Source organism: Parasteatoda tepidariorum, chromosome 6 (genome assembly GCF_982258835.1).
Source record: "Parasteatoda tepidariorum strain Cologne lab strain chromosome 6, Ptep-v5.0, whole genome shotgun sequence".
Taxonomy (NCBI): Eukaryota; Metazoa; Arthropoda; class Arachnida; order Araneae; family Theridiidae; genus Parasteatoda; species Parasteatoda tepidariorum.
In genome coordinates this window covers 82,559,300-82,574,005 of record NC_141760.1, presented here as the reverse complement: position 1 = coordinate 82,574,005, position 14,706 = coordinate 82,559,300, and the positions used below count along the sequence as shown (strand labels likewise).

Sequence of the window (14,706 nt, the reverse complement as noted above, 5' to 3'; positions counted from 1 at the left end):
TTTTGCAATAACGGACCCTATTTGCACAAATTCACAAAAGCGGACTCTGGTTGAAAGAATGTGAGTAATTTTTTCACAATTTCACGAAAAACGGACCTTTCACAAAATGTCTGGACAGACCCCTGATATGTGTATTCATGGCATTGAAACATAAAGAACCAGGGGTACATTTTACGATGACGTTGGTGTCGGACCTATCATAAATTTTTCATCGCATAAACGGACCCTTCACAAAATAAATTATTGAGAAACGAATCCTTCACAAAATAATTTATCATAAAAATGGATCCTTCACAAAATAATTTATCGTAAAAACATTTTATTGAGGAGACTGGCTTTTCACAAAACATTTATTTTTATGCATGGAGTTAATGACGTCTGTAATTCAAAATTTTAGAACTATCTTGAAATTTAAATTTTTTTTTTCCTCCAGAAATAGGATTTCATTATCAAAAATGGATTTTTCTCAATTTCTCAAAAATGGACCTTTCACATAAAATTTGAATCGAACACTGATTTTTATGATTTTAGGACCTTATCTTCAAAATTTCTTGTTATAAGTATTTTTTTTTTCAAAGTGACAAAAAACGAACCTTTCACAAAACAAAATAATTGTATAATGATTTTACTCAAAATTAGCACTTTATTTTCTAAAATTCTCAAAATTTATTATCAGATTTTTCACAAAAAGCCTTAAAGTTCATTGGGAACAGCGTTTGAAACTAATTTGAGCATAAGACTGAAATTTAATTTTTTTAAAATTTCTTTGAATTAGTTTATAAAATTTCTTTGAATTAGTTCATTAGTTTTCAAAATGAGAATTTATTTTTAAAGGAATATCACTCCTTTCAATGTTTTTTGAATTTAAGTAAGGCTGCGTCGGTGTTTGAAATTTATCTTTGTAGCTAAGTGGATGAAAGGTAGATAGCACGAAGAAGGTATTGAAATGAATGACTTTACTCTTTCATACTGTCACTTACCTGCTTCAACACCCGTATCTTTTTAATCAGGATTCTACAGTGATTTAATTAACGTTATTAAACAGGACTAACTCATATACCTTTATTACAATACAATCAAATCTAAAATTTAAAAAAAAAAGTTGACATGTTTTCTTCACTCACTCATTCCTTCAATCAATTGTCAAAGTGCGGCAGTATAACTGTTTCAATAAATTACCTTTTAATTGTATTTCCTATGCTCTCTTCTTTATAGCGTTTGTATGATGAATGAATTTGTTTAAAGCGTCTTCTTCACTTTGTGTCAATTACTTGCACAAATCTTGAGCCTTTAACATTTCTTTTTTATATTGCTTTGCCATCAGATAGGAGTGCGTTTACGTATTACTATTACATCGCAAACCGTTATCTTTCAATAAATGGATGAAATTGAGGGGAAAAAATTGGAATTATTTTTGGTTCATAAACAAACCTTGAAGGTATAATTCCATATAGTATTAGGCTTCGAAAGTGAAGAGATTATATGTTGTATAGGTCGTGGATATAGACAATGTATTAGACACTGTATTAGACACTGTATTATATAGACACTGTATAATAACTAAGACATTAATTAAGGTCTTAGCTATTATACAGTTTGAAGCTATTATACAGTAGAAGAGTGGCCCACCCTGCCTACCCTTTTACAGAGGTAAATGCACCCTCCTTGCCTTTTTGTAAAAATGTTGTCCCACTTTTTTTATTTAGAAAAAAAATGCTCTTTTTTTTTTAAGAAAAGAGAATGCAGTTGCAGGAACTAGGAATTTCAAATTATCATAAATGCTGAAAATTAATTTTAGGTTAAGTTAATATATATAAAATATTATTTCTCATATTTGAGTATTTTAAATTCCACTTTGAAGGGCACTATAATTTTGAAGGGAAATATAATTGATATAATTTGCAAAATTAGTGCCCTTCAAAAATGAAGGTGCCCATACTTTTGAAAAAGCACTCTGTTAGGAGATCTCTGTATTATAATGTGTATCTTAAACTTTCCCCATGCGTCCCTGAAACTACTTTAGACGTCCAATACTTTATCTATTTAATTTCTATTGGTCCGCATCTAAGTCAGATTTTTCTTATGATATTTCTGCTAGTCCCTGTTGTCTCTTATCTCTGCTTCATTCATCTGTAAAAAAGGTCATTTAAGTGTATCAGCTTTATCTCTACTGTTGAGGTCATACGCAACTTTCTTCATACGCATTTGAATGAATCCTTTCGAAAAAAATCATTGAAATCGCGCGACTACTTTTTCCATTCAGCACGCTTATGTATTTTCAGTATCCAATGAGGAAATCTGTTGATATATATTTTGAAAGTGATTTTGGATTTGCCTTTCAAACAGTTTGAGCAGGTGCTATATGTTTACTAACAAGGTCACGTTGCCAAGTGTACCAGTTAACTCTTGCAGTTGTGAAAATTCCTACCTCAAACAATTGTCCTTTTTGAAAAAAAGAAATCGATTTAGTGCTTTAGTATATCTGATAAAGCGTTAACCAAGGGGTCTGTCCTGACATTTTGTAAAGGGTCCGGTTTTTCTAAAATTGTGAAAAAAACTATTCATAATTTGTGAATATAAAATAAGCGTTAAGTCAAATTCTTTCAACCAGGGTCCAGCTTTTGTGAATTTGTGCAAGTAGTGTCCCGTTACTTCAAAAATTGCTAAAAACCTTTTCAAGAAGTTTTTAAATTGTATAGATACAAGATTATGCTCAACAATTGCTGCTACTAAATTAGAGATGCAACAGACACATATTTGGTATCTAACCTATACTGCTCAATACAGAATATTCATTTCGGGCAAATAATGGAAATAAAATCTCACATTTTTAATAATTTCAATTGACATATTTTAAATAATTCAACTTAGTAATGTATCACTTTCAATGTGTTACGCATTAAGTAAACTTAAACAATTCTTAAATTTATAATATTTTATTGCTAGAAATTAATTTTTATTTGCATAATATTCTATTAATTAATTTTATGAGTAAATATAAATTGATCAATTATTTATTTACAAAAAAAATATATGATTTTATATTAATAAGAATGCTTACCCGATGTTTGTAAAAGTAGAAATATTATCTTAGAATATTACAATTGTAATTTAAACTTAGGGAAACTTAGTTTGTTTTGAACCGTCTTTCTCCCCCCCCCCCCGGGAAGATTTATACGATTAACAAAACAATAAAGAAGATAAACAAATTTGTGAAGGATCCGATTAAAAGTTAAATTATTTTGTGAAGGGTCCGTTTTTATGAAAAGATATTTTGTGAAGGGTCCCAAATTTCTTCTTAACTAACCCCTGTAAATAGAAATATTTTATAAGAATTTTATGATAGTAGTTATTTTAATCTAAATAATTAAGTAAATTTATTGAATGGTATTAATAAAACATGGAAGCATTTGCAAAGTGTATTCAAGAAATTTATTACGAAATAAGTGCCTAATAGCGCCATTAAGTGCCTGTCTTACTTCTGTCTCAATGGCAAGACCTGAATAATTCCTGTAGCTACCTACGAAAATTCCGAAACTTCACTCAGCATTACAAATTTTAGCCATTTTTTTTTAAAGAAATCTTTTGAATCTACTTGGATATTTTCAACAAACCACATTTAAAGATTAATATATATTTTTATAGGTGCAAATGTAAAAAAAAAAAAAAAAAAAAAAAAATTTTCTCAGAAAAAGAAAGTTCCATATAGTCTAAATGTTTTTTTTTTTATTGACCTTTTTTTTTGACTGCATACGATACAAAAATTTAAAGTATCGTGTGCAGTCAATAAAAAAGGTTCAAATTTAAGTATTCTTTAATTTGCACAAAGCAGTTATTAAATGCCTTACTATTTTTTTGAATGTTACCTTTAATTTTATGAATAGTAACTTTAATTACTATTCATAGTACACTTTTTCTATACAAAATTCTTTCAACTATAAATGGATCTCTAAACTCTGATCTCCTAACTTTGTATATTTATTTTTCTTCATTATTTAATTTGATTTACTAGTTTCTGAGAAGTTGAGGTTTTATGTTCTCAAATTAATAAGTATGTGCTGAGAGTTGATTTTTTTTTTATGTGTTATCAATTTATTATTTAATTCTAATTTTCAGTAAAACTTTTAGATGACAAAAAACAAATCACGCTATCTCAAAATGAACTTCTTTTAGAAACTGAGCCAATCTCTATTTAATTTATTTTAAAAGCTCAATTTGTCATTCAATTGCTCTGACTAATAGGCACATTTGTACGAAACCACTATCATTTTTCCAACTGATCCCTTCAAAGTTTTTTTTTATTTTTATTTCTTTATTTTTTTATAAATAAAATATCTTTATTAACAAATCGAATATTTTTTTTCTTTTTGTGACTTACGAATTAAAAAAAAATTGTAATGATTGCGGAAGAATGGTATATAACCCTTTGACGCATATGGGACACCCGTGTCCCTTTTAGATATTTTTTTTTTCTGGCGCTCCAATTACAAGCAAAAATATATTTTGGTATTTTTTAGTTACAAAAAACAGTCTCTAAAGTTATTAAAAAAATATGTTAGATTATCGGAATTATATTTGTACTGAAATATAAAATTAAAAAGAAGAAGAAAAAAAAATTGACTTTTTATTTTTTTAAAACTTTTTTTTTTATTTTTCAAAATTTTATCAATCATTGATTTTGTAAGTTAAAGAATTGTCAAATGTGAATAACTGTTTCCATTAGAACTAAATAAGTGCAAATTTGAGAAAATATTGTTTGGAAGTGAGCCGTGTTCGGAAGGTTTTACTTTTAGCGCATAAAAAGATACCTGTGTTTCATGCTGTATTCCTTAACCATAAATTATTTAAATGCTAAACATAATATTTTGACCTAAATTACTACAAAATATTGAAAAAAGTGTGAAAAATATGCTTCATAAAAATTCTCCGTCAAAGTGTTAAGACCTTAACATACAAACTGAAACAGGGAATTAGTAATTGAAACATAATAATTATGTTGTGGAAGGATCAGTTTTGACTGTCTTGCTTTATCCACCTGTAATTAAAGAAAGAAACCGCAATCTTCATTACTTCCCCCTTTTTTAACATTCATAAATGTTCGACTGTAAAAAGCAACGAAACCACTTTCCATTGTTACCCCCACTTTTCCCCCTGGAGCGTGCCCTTCACAGTTTAATATCACGGATGTTCTAATAATGAGGAAGCTTCAGCAGCGTGCTCAATGCTCACCACAGAAGCGTCCCAATCAAAACTCCCTTAAAACAGTAATCTATCGAGCTATGCGCTCATTTTGTGTTTATCAAGAACACTGACCACCGTATCGCTTATTACGATGTCGCAATCGATCTGTTTGGCACCGTTTTGTGAAAACTCAAGCGAGCATTGATAGTTGTTTCCGCGTTTTCTTGATACTTGGAGAAAAACGTGCTTTTTGCAAGGTTGTGTTTTGATTGTGTGTGTGGTGGTCGTAGCCATGCAACTCCGGCGTCGGATCGGAATGCTTCCTGTGTATAAACGTACCATTAGGCGGGACCTGGCGTAAGTTTTAATTTTTTTTATTCGTTTTATTTCCAGTCAAAATTTATATTTGTTCTAGAAAATTTTCTAAATCTTATCCAACTTGCATAAGAATAAAGACGAAAAAAAAAATTATTTTAAATTCTACTTTAAAATCTTAAGTAATATTATTGATATATAATGTATGTTAATAGTATTGATTTATTTCGTATTAGCTTTAACACATGTTCAACTACATTAATTGGATTTTTCTTCTTTTAATCAATGTTTTTCTTAGTAACGCGTTTGGAGTTAACTGATTTTGGAAGTTCTGAATTGATTTCTAATAAACAACCTATGGGGGGGGGGGACGTCATTTCGTATTGGTATATCAATATAATACTAAAGAAGATGGTGAGAATTAAAAATAAATATTTTTTTTTTTTATTTTTTATAGTCAGACTTTTCTTATCGTTTTACACTAGTGGGAATTAAAGAAGTTATCGGTTTTTATCCTTCTTTTAATTGGCATGCAAACTTTAATTTTTGTGTTATTTATGCATGCATTTTTTTTTTAAATGAAAAAAAAAATTATGTTATGGAAATCTAAACACAAGATGATTTATAAAGAAAGCAATTCAGTTGTCTTTGTACTGGAGTAAAATAATGTAAGAATGAAAAGGTTAGTACTATTGTTTCCTTACATTATAATGCAGAGATTGCCACCTGCACTGATGTATGTACTTGTTTATAATAGGGGTGCGATAATTTATTTTATTTCTCTATTTATTTAACTTTGTGCTCTTAGGTTATCTATGTGTCAGGTTGTTTAGTTGCAAGGAACATTAATATGAAATGAAAATATTTTGATGGAATAGTGGTAGTATATTATATGCGGCAGGGGTGAGGAATATATCTAATCTCGCGAAAGAGTTTCGGGGGAAATTCTAGTAGCCCGGGAAAATTTTGGCCGAATTAAAAAAAAAAAATAATAATAAATAAGCTACAAAAATTATTATTGTAAAAAAAAGTATCGCTTTACAAATTTCTTTTTCCTTTCTATTTTTTTTTTTTGAAAAAAAAAAAAAGGTAAGAAACGCAATGATTGTTTTTCGCTTATACAGAAATTCCTCTGGTAATTTTTTTCTTTCTCAATATGGAAAATCCGTTTTTTTGTTATCTACGACAATACGATTTTATTGACGCTCTCAAAGAGTGAAGATATAGACATAGTGATTTGCGTTCGTTTTTTTTACAAATCATACATCTCGATTCGCAGTACAGCGGTTTACGAATCACCATCGTGACTTACGATTAATATTCACTAGATTTACAACCTATCACTTTTTTTCGAATCTTATTTTTTTCCCCTATTCATATTAAATTGATTCATGTAAGAACAACGTTACAAGCCCGTCTTTCAACCTTAGGGTCACCGGTGTCCCTTTTCTATATTTTTTTCTGACTCTTTAATTAAAAGAATAAAATATATTTTGGTATTTTTTAATTATAAAAAACAGACTACTCGTAACAAAAAAATTCTGTTAGATTTCGGAATTCTGTTTGCATTAAAATATAAAATTAAAAAAAAAGAAGTAGTTTAGAATTTTTATTTAATCCATATTCAAAAATTTGTCAATAATTGATTTTGTAAATTAAAGAAATTTCAATGATGAATAGCTATTTCTCACTGATCTGCAAATTTGAAAATTTATTGTTTGAAAGATTTTACCTTTCACGCAGGAAAAAACACCGATATTTTATGCAGTATTTCTGATCCATTGACTATTAAATGCTAAATATATTGTTTTTTCCACTTATTTCGACCTTTTGTCAATACAAAATAATAAAAAAATTATGAAATATATGTTTTATAAAAATTCTGCGTCAATGGGTTAACTAATGTCGGTCTAGTTAACCCATGCCATCTTTTTCGTTTTTGGGTAGACCCCCTACTTACCTGATATTGGTTTTCTGTATATTCCTCAACTTCAAGTGTATTTTTGACAGCTGATATTGAGTGCTACTCACTGTGAAAGATTTAAATTTCTAACTATAGTGAAGTGCAACTTAAGAAAAAAAAAACGCTCCTTATTTTATACATTTATTAATTAAATTCAAACTAATTTAATTACTAATTTAATTAAAATGTAAATGGAATAAAATTGTGCACTACAAAATCCGTACTCCGCACTAATATTATAATTGCGGAAATAAGTTTGTATACAAAACAGTAGTAGTGTATTGTCGATCTGTTTATTACGTTTTCACTTAAAAACTAAGCAACAAATCTCCGTGATCTTGTGCGCAGATAAAATATTGGAGGTGTAGCTAGCTAAAGAGTTGACACAGGCTAGGCTACAATTTACAGCTGGAAAATACTTTTTTGTTACAAAATAAAACCTTACACGCAGAGAAAATAAAAACGTACGCCGGCGGAGCTGCAGGCAACTACTAGTTTATAATAATTCAGTTTCATATGTCAAAAAATAATCCTAATAACTTAAATTTTAATAAACTTTTTACTTCATAGCTACTTTTATAAATTATGTAGAATGTAGATAGATATGTCTTTATATTATAAGGTAGTATAATGTAAGTAAATAGTACATTACTATCAGTGTATGTTGATTATTCCATTCATGAAATGCCAAAATTAAAAGTTATGACCTGCTTATATGAGATCCACTATTGTTGACCCCCATTTTCATGTAATGGACCCCCAATTTTTTTTCCCACTTGACATGGACCCCTTGCAGGTTGTCGTCGATCCCTGGAGGTCGATATAGACCACTTTAGGAATCACTGGTCTAGTCAATTCACTGCAAATGAAAATGGAGAAAGCCACGTAGAAAAATTTAAGAAATTAGGAAAAAATTAGAAAATTTTTGTTTCTTTTTTACTTGAAAAATTGGCGATTGGAGAAAATTGGATATTTTAGTGAATAAAAACTTCTTTTTACTTAAAAAAAAGGGCGATAACTTTGGGGGCTTATTCAAGTCTATAAAAATGTGATCTTTGAAAATATCATAAATATGTTATCGTAATATTAGAATTTTCTGCACCCCTGGCCGGAGGAACATGTTATATAGGAAGATATGGATTAATTATAAAACAAGGGTATAGGGAATCAAAAATGCCACAAAAAAATAAAAAATAAATGCTCTATTTCTTTAATAAATTCTTTATCAATTATTTCAAACAATACTTGGCTTTCTTCCCTCTTTACACTCTGATTGTGACAATTATTTAAAAAATATTGCAGATTTGAAGTGTTATTTTGCAAATGAATGTTTTTTTCTTCTTCCTCGTTTAATATTTTAAACTGGTTTTCATTGTTCATATTGAGTGAGCTACATTCTTACTAATCCGAAAAAAGGTCTTGTGTATTGATGTATGATTTATTACGATTTCTTACTTTCAAACTTCATATGCCAACAGTTCATAAAGGAGTTGCTATAAAATGTAAATAACCGGCGTATTGTTCGTGAAGTAGGTTTTTCCCTTCGGGGTTAACTTCATCCTAACTTTTTATCATCACGTGATGTTTGAATATCGCATATAACCTATATAGAAGACTTGTTTCGAACAAAACTATTGGCTATTACTCCCAAAACCCATCCTAACACTCACACACTCTTATTATTCAGCACATAAACTTATGATAGTTTTTTTTACCTATTTATATTATTTTTTTTATATGTTTAGAAAATGCAAACGAATAAGGAAAATGCCTGATTATTAAATACAGTAAATTTGGAACGAATTTCATCAAAATTAAATTTACTAAATCCTTTTTTTTTTTAAATAATTTTTTAAATTTTTTTATGAAAGGTCAATTTATGTTTGATTCAAACACTTTTAAACTGAAACATATTAAAATATCTACCTCAGTTTGATTAATGATAAATCCTCAAGTTATTTTTTCTTCTCGGATCGTAAGTAAAACTGTCAATTTTGAAAATGAGTAAGAAAATTTGAACCTCTAAACAAATTCTCTTGGAATTGTAATTTCCTCAGAGTTTTGCTTTCTTTATGTAAACGCAGATTCCGTGGTCCCAAAGTTTCCCAGGTACTTGCCCTCTTTTTGTTCTCTGTTCTTTTCTTTTAATTTTGCGTCGTACTTACCTTATAGCACCGTTTGATTTTGTTACATCATAGAGTGCGTTCGTATTAAGCGCAGTATAACTGTTTCATGCTTTTTTAGAATTAAAAAAACACATTGGATCACTGAATCTTGTGTAGGTGTCTCATGAAGTGTTAGGAAAAATGAAGAAAAAAAAGTGATTAATTTTTGCTTCGTCGTTAAATTTAAGCAAAAGCCTGGGATTGACGAAATATTCCTGCCTATGTTACTCTTTAATTATGTACTGAAGTTAAAGTACTAAATCTGCTAAATGTCACCAAAGTTAAACTCATTTTTTTTTTTTACTTCTCGTGAATAAGTTAATCGATTTACTGTAAAATTTTATTTTGAGCATAAATTATTTTTTTATTTGCATAATATGAAAAATCCATTAAATACATATTTACTTAATACTCTGGTAAAGAGGCTGCTGCGACAATTGGAGGTTGCATTTGCGAGCAAAGTTTTTTTCTCGAGAAGTGTTCCATCACCTCTTAAAGTTAGTGCCTTTAGTACACCCTGTACTTTAAAAAGTACTGACTTTTTGTGTGTATTAAAATTCGATATCACGAAGCTTTCAGCCTTAGATACTTTTACATTTGTCGAGCTTAGTGGACTAAGACTTTGACACTTAAATGAAATTTTTTGGGGGCAAAAAACTGAAATTTATCAGTTGAAAAACTTTATTTTAGTCTTTTTTAAACTGTACAGCATTCATTAAGGTGTTACGTGAAAATCAGTTTGGAGTTAAAGAAAGTTCCTAGTGCATAAATAAATACGCAGATACAGACAATACAGATACAAAAACGTCGAACGTATGAGATGCGACCTGATGCAGAAGGGGTTTAAATGCCATTAACGCGAATGCTGTTATACGATCAGTGAAAATGGATTTATAAATTTCGCCATTTGTAAGCTTGTCGACAAAAAATGGAGGCTAATGATTTATTTATTTAATTTTTTTTAAATAAATCATTCGGTATTTAAATGCCAGTCTTAGTACTAACAGTATATTTTTCGCTTGTTTTTGTAGTCTTTAAAATTCCCCTCTTCTAAACATATGATAAATTTCTTTGAATTATTTTCTTTCAAAACCGAAAACTTAACTGCGTTATTAAAATAACAGTTGGAATTTCTGGTTCTGAACTTCAAGTTTACCTTGAAAGTCAATGTTATCTAATAAATAAGTCAAGATTAATGAAGTCTAAAATATTCTTCCCTCTTCTCTCTCTCTTAAAAATACCATTTTTTATGTAGTTAATTATAATTATGGACAATTCTTTTCTTAAATAATCACGTCGATTTAAATTATGTCCTTTAATTTCCTGGAGAAAATATCGTTTCTGTTGTTTGCATTCCATTAATTCTGTATTTCGGCTAATACGTGATTAATGAAATTATGTATTAGGGAAATTGCTTTCTCTAAAGTTTATTTTAATTTTATTTATTGTATTTTATTTTTATTTATTTTTGTTTGTTTTCTTTTAAGTTTTATAGCAAAACCCACCAATTTTGATTAATGAAGCATTGTATTATTAAAGCGGGAAAAACTAATTATAATCTTTTGAATTTTATAACTTGCGTCTTAAAATTTTTGTGTTGTAAACAACTGAGGTAAATAAAAATGGCAAATATTGCACAGGTCATCGTTCATAAATTTTGCCACAGTCACACATCACACAACAAAATGCAAACTCAGAGCGAGATATCCATGACCGAGCTAGATTCAAACCCGCGACTATTGCAATAACAAAAATCTTAAATTTCCAAATCTTTAAAATCTAGGAAATTTTATCTTGTTATTTTAAACGAAATGAAGTTAATCCAATAATCAGAGACCTGGACTCATAAATTGTCGATGCCCTGGCAATTATTTTAAAATATATTTATGTGCTCTTTTGTTTTGTTAATTTTAAGTTAAAATTTTTAATGTAAATATGTGTATATAATCAGCTCACACAGAAAATATGAATTTAATTAACTTCCCTGTTCAGTTATTTGTTCATTCTTAAGAAAATAATTGGATCTTATAAATCCGCCATATTTCATCTTAAGTCATTATAAATGTATTTTAATGCTGAGAATAGCTTATCTATTCTAACTTATCTAAAAGGCAATGTCTTTACAATATGGTAGATCTGTATGTAATATACGCGAACGCCTTACGCTAAAATTTGTATGGCGGAAAATTTAAAATTTTTTACTATTACTAAAAAACAAAATCCACCTTTTCAAAGAAAGTTTGCCTTTTTCGAATAACCGAGGCAAAAAACGCTTTTTTTACGTTTTTTCTACCGATTCAAACGCGATTTAAAGTTACTTGAGTTCACATGATTTAAAATCACACGTCATGATTCCTATTTGCGCTATTTAAGATCACGCATTGTGTTTCGTATTTTCACGATTTTATATCAAATTTCGCGTTTCGTATTCACGCGATTTAAAAATCAAACATTGAGATACATATCCACACAATTTAAATTAATTGATTTTGCACACAGTATTTTTGGATTTCTATTTTCAGCATTTTTTTTTGTACCAAATTTATCTCTGTAGTATAAAAAGGCAATAAAGTTCTATAATTTTTTTTAAAGTGATTTTTAAACGAATTTCGCCAAAAAGGGTTGGCGAAAGGTAAACAGCGGTTCAGAATAGTTTTCAAATCGAATTTATATTAGTTCGGAATTTTGGCCACTGATTCAGTATTTTATGCTCCGCCAGAAACTAATATCTTTGAATTCGTAATGGTTTACGTTCTTAAATGTTACTTACATTTTTGATCTTAACCCAACATGTAAGTTTTAGAATTAACGGAATGAAAACAATATTTTACTAAAATGACTAAATGTTATTATTGAACCATAATTTTAGGACATTTCTTGTATGATTGATAACGTAGCCCCTTTTCATTTACTATTGAAAAATAAGTTGCGAAATATTAAGTATATCTTGAATAGATGAACTGAGTCAGTATATCAGAGCAATAGTAATAATTTTCTATTGGAAGTTATTTATTTATTTATTATTATTTTATTTGATACTTTCATATGTTATTAGTGTCAGCTTTTCGTTTTGGTTGTTCTCCTTTTGGTGACCTTTTTCTTAGATCTTTAACTTCCTTTTCTAACAGTTTAGTAATTATCTACGCTTGCTTGAGCATCAGTTCATTTTTTAATATGATAAAATTCTATATTTCGTGTTTCCTGATTGTCGGGCTTACACAATTTCATTTTAAATATTTTTCTTCTAATTATCTATGATTGGAAATTTCTAATGAATAAAACAATAACGCTATGAGAGAAAACTATGATTTTAAGGCAAGTTTTAAAAATTAATTTCCCAGTTAATCTTTTAAAAATAAATTTGGCTTCCTCTAAAATGACCATAAAGCGTGAGAATTTTTTTTTTTGAAAATCTTTTGTTTAGTTCCTTTAGATGACCTTATAGATTGCTTCCGCTGTAGTTTGTTTTAAAGAAAGCGATGTTACTTTTTCTAGGACTGGAAATGAAGACAATTCATATCTGGCAAGGATGCTGCAATCACTTCTAAGTTTCGTTTCCTTCTGAACACTAATAACCAGATACTCTTTTTTGTTCTTTCATTTCTCCCAATGATATTCTCTTGTGTAGGTCAAGGATAATTTTGCCTTGGAAGTTGTTTCTTAATAATGTGTGCTTTTACACGTGTCTGTGCCGGTTGCCGTCCCATATCTGCTCAAAATATCCGCCCCATTACTTTAATTTCTTTACCTAATATTTTTGTATTCTTTTTTTAACCCTCTATAGGACCATGGGCCGGCTGAATATAAGGCTAAATAATACGCCCCCCCCCTCCAAATTTATAAATTTTTAACTGTCGATTGGAAGCTATTTTATGATTTGTTTGGCAATCTGTCTATAACTTAAGAAGAAAAAAAAATTACCGACGAAGATGGCTTTGTTTAAATAAATGTAAGTAACAGAAAAGGATAGCGAGGAGTTCGGAAGAAGGGCTGATACTGGAAAACTATTGGTTGGTTGGTTGGTTGGTTCTAGCGCCACTTGCCACACGGGCAAGCCTGCTTGGTGAAACCGAACAAATTTAAGGCAGAGTGTGTGATTCTTGTTTTTCAGTGGCGCTATCTATGGCCAAGAATTCGACTTCTGCCACATCATACGTCTCACCTGTTTATAAGGCGGACCCATTCATTCATCCACAGATCGTAATTTTGACCTGAATCAGAGAACGATCGATCTCCAATCCAGTACCCCCAGAGTTATTGATTTGTTATGGGAACATGGAGGACTTTGCGACTCAACCGAATTTTAACGTGCATCAGTCACCAACTACACGGGGAGTCTTCAGCCGGCGGGGTTCGAACCCACGAACTCTCGGATATGGGCCCAGCGTCCTACCGACAGGCTATCCCGGCCAAGCTATATCCTCCTGTTAGTAATAAGTTTGTTCATTTTTATTTTATTAATAATCATCATTGAACAGTCGATCCAATCTTGGGTTTACGACTGCTAATGTTCAACTCCGTAGCCTTGTAATTTGGAATCCAATCCAGAAGACAAGGGAACTCCCGGATCAAGTATTGGGAGGAATTTACCTTCGTGGAGGACTGTTTGATAAAACTAGCGAGCATTTGCCTTACATGGAGAGAAAAATCACGAAAACCTCCCACGGTTCACCTGACGGCAAGGGGACTCTAACCAATAATCCGTCTACCACTGAGGATATTCTACGTCAGCACTGTGGGCGGTGCGAACCAGGTTCAGAATTCGAATTGACCAGCCATCACTGGGATTCGAACTTGGTCCACCTCATTGGAAGGCAAACGCTCTTTCCTCTAAACCACCACATCTCCATGTTTGTTCAATTCATCGTTTCTCATCGGGTTTATTTGCAGTTGTAAATACAGAATTTATAAATTCGATGATTATAAGCACAGTTCTAGGTCATGACCAGTTCTCTACAGTGAGTAAAATTTTGTAAATTTCCAGCCCACCTTTCCACCATAAGTAATAAATAAGTAAAAAGGTCTTAAAAATTAATTTTTAGAAAATAAGCTAAATAAATTTATTTTACAAATCAATCTTTT

General features: G+C 30.0%; 1 protein-coding gene across 3 annotated transcripts in view; it reads left to right on the top strand.

The window, feature by feature from the left end:
- Fatp1 (Fatty acid transport protein 1) overlaps positions 1–14,706 on the top strand; it is an 82,409-nt gene that overhangs the window by 26,879 nt on the left and 40,824 nt on the right. Inside the window, exon 1 of one of the 3 annotated variants that reach the window (XM_016051842.4) lies at positions 5,167–5,538. The exons of the other annotated variants lie outside the window; for them this stretch is intronic. Coding sequence (XP_015907328.2) covers positions 5,474–5,538 — 65 coding nt within the window. The 5' untranslated portion in view covers positions 5,167–5,473. Of the gene's footprint in view, positions 1–5,166; positions 5,539–14,706 lie in introns of those variants that run through there. 3 annotated transcript variants of the gene reach the window in all.